Source organism: Lucilia sericata, unplaced genomic scaffold (assembly GCF_015586225.1).
Source record: "Lucilia sericata isolate MDLA Ls3-8-SP2 unplaced genomic scaffold, ASM1558622v1 Contig000064F_arrow, whole genome shotgun sequence".
In the NCBI taxonomy this organism is placed as follows: Eukaryota; Metazoa; Arthropoda; class Insecta; order Diptera; family Calliphoridae; genus Lucilia; species Lucilia sericata.
The window spans coordinates 43,985-54,436 of NW_023994099.1; the positions used below are offsets into that span (position 1 = coordinate 43,985).

A 10,452-nucleotide genomic window follows, 5' to 3' on the forward strand; every position below is an offset into this window, starting at 1 on the left:
ACAAATCACGATAATATTATACATAGATTACCAGATATTTGTCCACTATTTATAGTCCAATTATTCTTGAACCAAATGTTCATACATAATTATACTAAAACTACATCTACAAATGTTGAGGACTATTATCTGCTGTAGTTTCATATTAGTGTTTTTTTTATGTAGTATGTCTAGAAGTGGGTGAATCTGCAATACAGCAAGTTCATACATATTTTCAACTGTTCATATGTGTTTCAATATTGCCCAGTACTCTAGCTCTAATGGTATCGAATTTTATACGAATTTTTGTATTTATTTATTATGGGAGGTGCCACGACCCCTATTGCTAGTGCCTCCTTTTTCTCCAAACTGATCACATAGATTTCAATGTCTCCAGTGCAAAATTTGAAGATTCTCTACCTAACGATTTCAAAGATATACGAAATTTCATATTTTTTCTAAAATGTTCATACTAAAAAGGCTCCGAGAATATTTTAGGACTCTAACTGTTATATTTCTCAGATATTAATAAAAAAGATAATACATTCAGTTAAGACAATTTTTTTTGGCAACAAAAATGTTTCTTCCATAAAAAGGAGCGCACAATAGGCCCGATGGTGGCCTAGGTGTATTTCTTCGGATTTGATGCAATATACATGTGCACATCCTATCAACCTAACCTAGACAGCGAAGTCGGTTAAACGTTATCCGTCTTTCCGTACGTATGTATGTTGAAACAATTATTTTATACGACATGCTTTCGAGAAGTTTAGCTATGAGTCCGAAAAATCTGTGAATTTTACAGAATTTTGAATATAACATTTTTGAATCGCGCTAATGTATACTCATCTTGCAAGAGTGAAGCACATTGTTGACAAAACAAGTAAACAATATTATTTATTATTTGTTTATTAATAACAATATAATTAATTAAATGTTATATAAATATTTATTAATCAGAATATATATTAGGTAGTTCTAATCTGGTGTAAGTATCATCAAATGTTGTAATTTTAAATCTGAATTTGTATTTTTTATACCCTACGCCACGCATGTGCTGATTCTTGTAACACCCAAAAATATTATACCCTCAATTTTCAAGATAATTTGATGAAATTTGGAACATACTCTTCTTTTGACCCAATGAAAATGATTAAAATCGGTCCATTATTTCGCCTAGCCCCTATACAACCGTACTCCCACAAGTAGGGCTTTTGAGCTCATAAATATGTTAAGTGTTATTGTATTTCTCCAAAACAACTTCATTTTATATAAGTCCAAATAATACTGCCAATTTTCGTAATGATCGGGATTCATCTGACCCTAGCCTCCATACAAAGTCCCCTTTAGAAAATCACTTATAAACGCTAATATCACGATGAAATTCGGCATAAATAACTTTAGTTAGTTTGAATGGAGGATGTACGTATGTACATCAAATCCGAAGAAACACACCTAGGCCTCTATCGAGCCTGTTGTGGGCGCCTTTACCAGTGCCTCGGGTCTACCAGGCTAGAACACTAACCTACCAGAGCCACATTAAAGTGGCTCACTACCAAAATGTATAAGGATAGGCCCACATTAAACCCCTGCCCCCATATAACTTTTTTATACCCTCCACCACCATCAGTGATATTTATAACATTGTCATTGTGTAACGCCAAGAAATATTCATCTGACACCCAACAAAGTATATATATTATTGATCCTTTTGAAATTCTGAGTCGATTTAGCTATGTCCGTCTGTCCGTTCATCTGTCTGTCTGTGTAAAACACGCTCACGTTAAAACGAAGCAATAGAAATTCACGAAATTCACCCAATTATCCAATACAGTTTGGTATTGAAAATCAGTAAAATCGGTTCACGACGTAAAAAGTTATAACGTTTTTTTCTCAATTCTTAAGTAGTTTTCTCAGAAACTACCAAAGATATTTCCATAAATTTTGTCACACATTATTTTTTTGTGCCAGGGATCAAGTATGTTCAAACTCATAATAATTGATTCAATATTTCCCATAGCCCCCATACAAAGCTGTATATTCCCGGAAATTAGTTTACCGTTAATAACTCCCTCAAATATGTCGGTATAAGCAGAAAATTGTGTACATACAAATATAACATGAATAGAAATCATACTGGGTATAGCACCAATATTATTGTGCGTTACAAACATCAGCACAAACCCAATATACCCTCCCCACTAAAGTGGTGTAGGGTATAAATATACGAAAATTAATAAAGTATAAAACATAAAAATTCGATGCCAAAATTATTAAATAGTTCTGAATTGAAACAGCACTTAAAAATAGTTTTTCATATGCCAAAATTCCAATTTTTTGTTATCACCAATTTGCAAAATTTTAATGTCATTTGAAAATAAGCATTTTGGCACTAAGGTGGACTTACATACTTCAAAAGATAATTTTTAATATTTGAAGTATTCCTCACACTTGCAAAAAAAGTTGCAATTATTTATACAATGATAACTGATTCCTCAACTTTCAGGGAATGAAATGGGTAAGAAGGGGAAAAAGTTGGTTTATTTCAGAAATTGGTAATGTGTATATTGTAAAAGAGATCAAGAATAGTCTCAAATGTATGGGAATATTTTGAATATGATTGTGACAAAACTGTAGATTCTCACCTTATCGCTAAAAACTTTTTTTAAATGTTAAACACAATTTTAAATTTAACTCTAGACTATTCCATTAATTAGAAGTACATACATACATAAGTACATGCAAGCAAATCCAGAAATATGTGGTTATAAGCTAAATGTTTTAAACATACATACTAGGGTATTTAATTATTCGAGTTTTTGAATTAATCGGTTTATTCGACAAATAATTATTTGAAGTTTTATGTTAGCCGGTCAATAATCGTATAATTCAAAATTATTCTGTTAATCGAATAAAAGAAATTATTTTTGTGAAATCCTTTTCTATATAATGAAATTAAGCTATTCACCCCTATTCTGCTTTTCAATTCGAGTCGGAATTTTCTTCGTTTGGCAACATTGGTATTCAGCATTTCGATTCGACTCTCCGCCACATAAACAACAACTTACAAAAACGTACCTACGATCTTAATGCAGAATACACACAATCGTAAAGCATTGAAACGAAATGGAATTGCTTCCTCTTTTTTGTACGATTCAGTTCAGAATTCATACGTCCATACTGAACAAATTCAACAATATTCCTCTAAACTGGTTTTAGATATAAAGGCGATATCATTATTTCTAAAGCTACGTTTACACTTACCAAATATTTGACGAAAATGTTGTGACCCCTAAGAAATCGACATTTTGATTTCCTTTAAATACATTTTTATTTGCACAAACATACATAATATATCTTTAAAGATATCAGTTTAGATCGTCCTTATTATTTGTTTCGATATTATTTGCAATTATAAAAATAATGTAAGATCAAAAATACAATTATAAAAAATAGCGGTTACGTTTTCTTCGCCAGATATTTGACGTACCTTATGATTGCTGTTCAGAATCGTAAGTTTATCTATATGAATCCATTCTAGAGGTAGGTACATAAATCAGAACAAATTCAAAATGTTTCGGAAGATTTGATATAAAAATCTTCAATAATTTTTTTTCATTTTTGAAAAATAATTAAGGAATAAATAGAGGAAGAAAATCTATTATAAAGGTATTGAATTTAGTAAGTTTTTATTAATCGGGTAATTGATAGAAATTATTCGGTTTATTCGTTATTTGAAACTTTGCCTATTTCATTTATTTGAACGTTTATTTATTAAATTTATCGTTTGAATGAATGAATATTTTAAAATTCTATAAAGCACATCAAATTTATCATAAAATGTGATGTAAAAAATTCAGTTTTGTAAATTTACGGTTTTAGCAAGCTTTAGGTTAAGATATCTCGATTAATGAGAAAATTTTAAAGTCGACAGATGTGACTTACCGACGATATAAAAAAATTATAAATAAAGGTGTTTTCACGCTGTTATAGTGTCTCAAATATGGCCAAAAACGGAATTTTTTCAAATTTTATGGAACAATATCTGGAAAACCTGATGTGATGGATAACTTTTGATGATTCGGATTCAGCACTGATCAATCCTTTAGAAAAGTATACTTTGCTGTCTGTGTTAAAAATTTGTTATCCTGAGTAATTAGATACTCTAATTTTTTACTTAAAACATTTAATCTCAAATTAGTGTAATGTTCTAATTAAAAGCCACCTTTCTATGGACTCGGACAAAATGTGAATTTAATTTTCAAAATAAGCCTATGATATAATAACATTACCTCATTGTAAAAATTTTTATTTTAGAAAATAGTTTTATTTAAAACAAGTAAATATGTAAGTTCATCTGGGGTCAAATAATTTAATTTATAGAAAACAATTAAAACAATTATCAATAAAATTATTTAATCTATAAAGTAAACATTTTCAAAGGTATAAAAACAATAAATATGTATGTATGAGATATACATATATAGCCCCTTTCGCAAAAAAGACGTAACCGACAGAAACAAAATTTTACAGGACAGCATTTTTTTCTTCAAAGTAGGACGAACTTTGAATATATTTACATATATTAACATTCGTTAATATACATATGTATATGTATTGTTATATCTGAAATATACGATGGCATTTAATGTTTTGTTTTTCTCATTAAACATTTTATTATTTTGGAACTTTTTTTGAGAGATAAGACTGCTGTTATCATTCTCAAACATATTTACCGAATAAAACAACATGAATATTTAAATATTATTGACAGATGTTTAATTGTTATGTAGTTTGCTTAGGGTTTCTAAACGGGAAATTTTCGGGAATTGCATTTAATTACTTTTTTTAATTTGATAAAAAGTTAATTTTATGAAACGTTTTGCTTAAACTATAAATTTTGTACTGTACAAGAGTATAACTGAATCAGTGTTTCAGAAATTCGATTTTAGTATGAATACTTAAAATATTAAAGTTTAATTAAATTTTTAAAAAGGTTTTTAACAGAAGAACAACCCAATGTCATTTATTAAATTATAATTAATTTAAAACAAGTAAGAAAGTATAGTCTGGCGTGACCGACTAATTCCGTTAATTCAAACTGAATTACGTACAGCTTGTGTAAATTCGCAGCAGAAATTTTATATGACCAATCTGTAATTCAGTTTGTAATTAGGTGTTGAGTGACGAATGTGAGCGTGAATAACGAATAATTGCATCATGTGAAATGAGTATAAAAAGGCACTGATTTAGTTAACCTAACAAACGTAAAACCGTTCGACCAAACAAGGGCTGAACTAAAAATATAGGACAAGGCTACTTGGAATAATGAAATGGTAGATAGAACCATAAAGATTCCATGTGGTCACCACACATAACTGAGTTTAGTAACATTGCACGTATTCTATGTGGACACAACTATATTCCAACAAACAATTTCCATGAAAAGGACAACAGGCCCAATATTGACCAAGATGTATTGTATGTTAATATACGTGTGATTTCATAAGCATTTCATAGATAAATAATATTTTATGGTTAACTAAAATACTTGTTTACATAAAAATGTAGTTACTGTCGTTCTTTCTTTGTAAATACAATTTTCAATATTTCAATATTTTTGAATTACCTTTCAATAGCACCTTTTGTTTTTTGGTATCAAAAATTAGTATTATTCATTTACGTGAAATATGAAAACATGGAAAAATTTTAAAAAGGAATTTTTTATCTTTTGACCCAGGGCCATCCTAATGTACATACAAAAATGTACCCTTCTCACGAAGGTCGAGGGGATAAAAATATAATAGTTAAAAAAGTTGAGTTAAGAAATTTGAAGATTGAGGTTCTATACATGGAAAATTGCAAAAAATGAGCATTAAATTTTAAAATAGATAATTCCAATTTATACATGTATGTATGTATGTATGTATGTATGTATGTATGTATGTATGTATGTATGTATGTATGTATGTATGTATGTATGTATGTATGTATGTATGTATGTATGTATGTATGTATGTATGTATGTATGTATGTATGTATGTATGTATGTATGTATGTATGTATGTATGTATGTATGTATGTATGTATGTATGTATGTATGTATGTATGTATGTATGTATGTATGTATGTATGTATGTATGTATGTATGTATGTATGTATGTATGTATAATCGTCTGTGAAATTGTCAACATTCTCAAACTCCGTGTTGAGATCTAAAAAAAGAAGAGAAATACTGTTTCATTTCAGTATTTTCCAACTTTTTGTTTCATCTAGTGGCCTCCGCTAGGTTGACGGGAGGTGGTTGCTTCGATTCCCACATGACGCACTGCTTAAGGAGCGTACAACAGGCCCGGTAGAGGCCTAGGTGTAACTAATCTCTGGAACTTTAGTTGTGATAGCGCCTAAATTTGGTTATAAACTCCTATATATTCCCAGCAGTTCGACAAAGAGTCAATGCATACGTAAAAGACAGTCATTTACACTAATGTGTAACCATATGGTTGACCCTAATTTCTATATATTGGCTTATTCGTCACCAACGCACTCTTCGTAAACGAGAGTGAAGACAGTCGTCACTTTACTGTACCCTAGGTAAACGAGTGAGGGGACACTTAAAAATATTTTTTTTCCATTGTACTTCAGAATGTAGATATTTTACAAATCAATTGGAGACACAATTGTTATTTTCCACTAAAGTGTAACCAGCTGGTTGTACCCTATTTGAATGTTTTTGGTCATTCATTACGAATGTACTCTTCGTAATCGAGAGCGAAGGCAGTCGCCACGTTACTGTACACCAAGTAAGCAAGAGAGTGGCAGTCGTCACTTAACTGTCCCCCGATTAAACGAGAGGGGACAGTTGAAAAAACTTAAGAATTAAAGGTGAAGAGAAAAAGAATAAACATGATCAGTTTTGTCTGAGTGCAAAGACAATGAACAGTTATACTATTTCATCACTTTTTAAGTTATTTGATTTTTATGTTAGTTGACTTTAAGAAGTTGTTTAAGGCAGTTCTCGTTTTGAATTTTAAAATAAGGAAATGTTTTTAAGTAAATTAAAAAATAGTAAAAGTAATGAAATTTAAATAAGAAATATTTACAATTTGGAAAAGTAAATTTTTTAAAGGTGAATTAAAACAAACATTTTTAGCAGAGATTTCGGAAAAAACTAATCTTTCCTTGATATAACAAATTCTATTCTTTCAGAGTCATTTATGTGTATTAATGAATTCCAAAGTTTAAAAGTCCGATTTTACTGAAGATACAAATGAGCAGCAATGTTAAAAAAATATTTATTTCAATATCTATTTAATCTACAAATAAAAGTATTTTTTAAGTGTTTTTTTTATTTGCCATAAGTTTTTAGAGTTGTACTTCGACGGACCGGTTATTTAACCCTACCGCAATACCTGTCCATTGGACAAGCTACTTGGGAACAATTGACTTTCCCCTAGGACACGTCAATAGCTAGTAAAGTAAATAGTAAAAGAGCTAGTAATGTGACAGACTCCCAAGAAACCATTTGTAGATTACCATCCATTGACTACTTTTGACTACCTCTTGACAGTCTCATTGTGGACTGTAGGGTGACGATTGACTTCCTCGTAGAACAAGCCCATGTTAAAATGGTTGGTCACCTGGGTAGTCGGGTGGCTAGGGGCCACCATAAGTGGTATGTCAAGTGGTAAGTTCGGGACTGTCCCGTCGAACTGCTGGGTTAATACCTTTTTAAATACATATAATTATTTGCCCTTTTCCGTACACGAATGTTTTATTTTAATACTTTTTTAAATTCTGTGGTTGTAAGTAAATCTTTATACCACTACAGTGGAGGTATTAAAAATAACACCATGTATTATAAAATCATAAAATTTGATTCGAGATGTTATTGTAGAAAGAAATATTTAATCGTCTATGTCATAATTGAAAATGTTCCTTGGATTTAAAAAGTCAACAAAAGACAAGTTAATTAATAGCTTTGTAAGTTGTAAAATTTATTTGTTTACGTTTTTATTTAAGAATCACAAATAAAAATGAATTACAATTTAATAAAATAAATGTGCTGCCATTCACATCATCACTGTTCCACTTAGAATTTAATTTTTATTGATATCAAGACTGATCAGTAACAACAAGTACTAATTCAAATATAAGGTGCCAGCTTGGGCCAAGCTACTATATTCATACACACATATGTATGTTTGTATGTATGTCGGTTATCTCTTTGACATCTGACGCGCTGAGGGGCTTAGCTGTTTATTTTACACTCATCAACATTTTTGACGCGTAATCAAGTGCAAGTATCTCACTATAAAAACTGGGATACGATCTAAATAAAATTTATTATTAATCTGAACTTGTTGTGGTATAGACACCAGACACCAATTCACTTAAGTTTAAATATATATTCATTTGCACGTCATGGATCTTACTGGTAAAAATGTAGTTTTCGTAGCCGGTTTAGGTGGAATCGGTTTTGAGGCTTGTAAACAACTTATGACTAGAAATGTTGCTGTAAGTATTACTTCTGTATATATGAGCAAATCGTTTCATCATTTATGAATGTTAACAATATATATGGACTTTGCATCCTTTAGTATTTGGCCGTATTGGATGTGATGGAAAATGCGAAGGCTGTTCAAACCCTGCAAGCAATGAATCCTAAAACAAAAGTTCTCTATATGAAATTCGATGTCACTAACAAAACATCCATTAAAAACACTTTTAACCAACTTGTCAGCATCATGAAGTACATTGATGTGTTGGTAAACGGCGCTGGAGTCATTGCGGACCGTAATATTGAACTCACCATCAATGTTAATTTGATTGGTCTTATTAACACTACCATGGAAGCACTTCCCTACATGGACAAAACCCAAAAAGGTCGTGGCGGTGTTATCTTAAATATTGCTTCGGTATTGGGTTTGGAGCCATGTTCACCAATTGCCGTCTACAGTGCATCTAAGTTTGGTGTTGTTGGATTTACACGTTCACTATCGGTAAGTTACTTCAAATAAAATTCAATGTGAAATCAAAACCTCCTTACTTGAATTTACTCGGATTATATACATAACTTGACTCGGTATATTGCAATAAATGCCTTTTTTAAATCGTTTATTTACTTTTTTAGGATCCTTATTATTATAATCGTACTGGCGTTGTAATTACTGCACTTTGTCCTGGTCTTACTGAAAGTCCAATGACAGCTAACCCAAAAATTAGTGATACTTTTGAATATTCAAAACCTTTAACAGACGAAATATTTTCGGCTCCACGCCAACCTGCTGCCAAGGCTGGAGAACATCTGGTAAAAATTATTGAGATGGCTCAAAACGGAACAATGTGGATTAGTGATAAAATGACAATGACAAAGGTCGAGCCAAAACTTTTCTGGCAGCCTTAAACATAAATTCTTCAATAGTTTCTGTAGGATATGTAAAGATTACATATGATATTAAAAATTAACTAAATTGTCTATATTTTTTAATATAATTAAGATAAGCTATAATGTAATATTTTTTTAAAAGTCTAATTACAAAAAAATTTATATGAAATGTGCCTGTTGTAAATAAAAATAATTAGGTTATTAAATATTAACTCTCACCTACTTATTAATTCGGAGAAAAAAATGTTTAAAGTTGATTTCCAAAAATGTTTATAATATGTGTTCACTGAAAGCTTGACCATTCTCTCTCTTCAGGTAATATTCTACTCAACCATTTTTAACAGCATTTCTAGATTTTACGTTTTACAATTTAATTTTTATGTCACGAACACTTTTTTATTTCATACCATCTTCGAAACTACTTTTGTAAATAGTGATTTCGTTCAACGCAAACCAAATATTTAGAAAGACTTCCTTCTGATGAATATTTTATGTTTGCAGAGTTTTAAAATATCAAAAAACAAGTTGTGTAAATAGGAAAATTGTGGCATGAAGTTTATTTTCGTTATTAATTTTGTATCTATATATCGAGGGACTATATTCAATAGTCCCTATCTAAAATAATACAAGTTTTCAGGAGAGCAAAAAAACTGTTCATTTCGCTAGTTAGTGAAGATTTTTAAATTTTTTCTTCTACAATATATTTCTACGACCATATACTAAACCCTTATATAAAAAGAATTTTAAATTTTGCATTATTTGCAAAATTATTCACAAATTTATATCAGATAGAGCTTATTTTTCTACGAAAATATTCATTCAACCAACAGATAGAGAGTTTTTCATGGAAATATAAAATTTTTATTCGAATTAAAATCAATAAATATTATATTTAATACAATTTAATGGAGGAAAATAAACCAAATTGTTGAAAAAGCAACAGATTATAATGTTTTGGTCCAAAATCAAAGTTATATGGTTAAACACGACAATAAAATTGATTTAATTAGTATCATAATGAGCGATATCTCAAAAACTATTAGACCGATTTTAAATATTTTGACGGATTTGTGTTCAGCATGTCC

The 10,452-nt window shown here is 30.2% G+C and overlaps 1 protein-coding gene across 1 annotated transcript; it reads left to right on the top strand.

Moving 5' to 3' along the window:
- The first annotated feature begins 8,196 nt into the window (after positions 1-8,196).
- Positions 8,197-9,589, top strand: LOC119616280 (alcohol dehydrogenase-like). The gene is made up of 3 exons (XM_037972623.1): positions 8,197-8,496; positions 8,580-8,981; positions 9,113-9,589. Exons 1-3 carry the CDS (start codon positions 8,404-8,406, stop codon positions 9,383-9,385), a joined length of 768 nt encoding a protein of 255 aa, XP_037828551.1. The 5' UTR covers positions 8,197-8,403; the 3' UTR covers positions 9,386-9,589.
- The last annotated feature ends 863 nt before the right edge of the window (positions 9,590-10,452 follow it).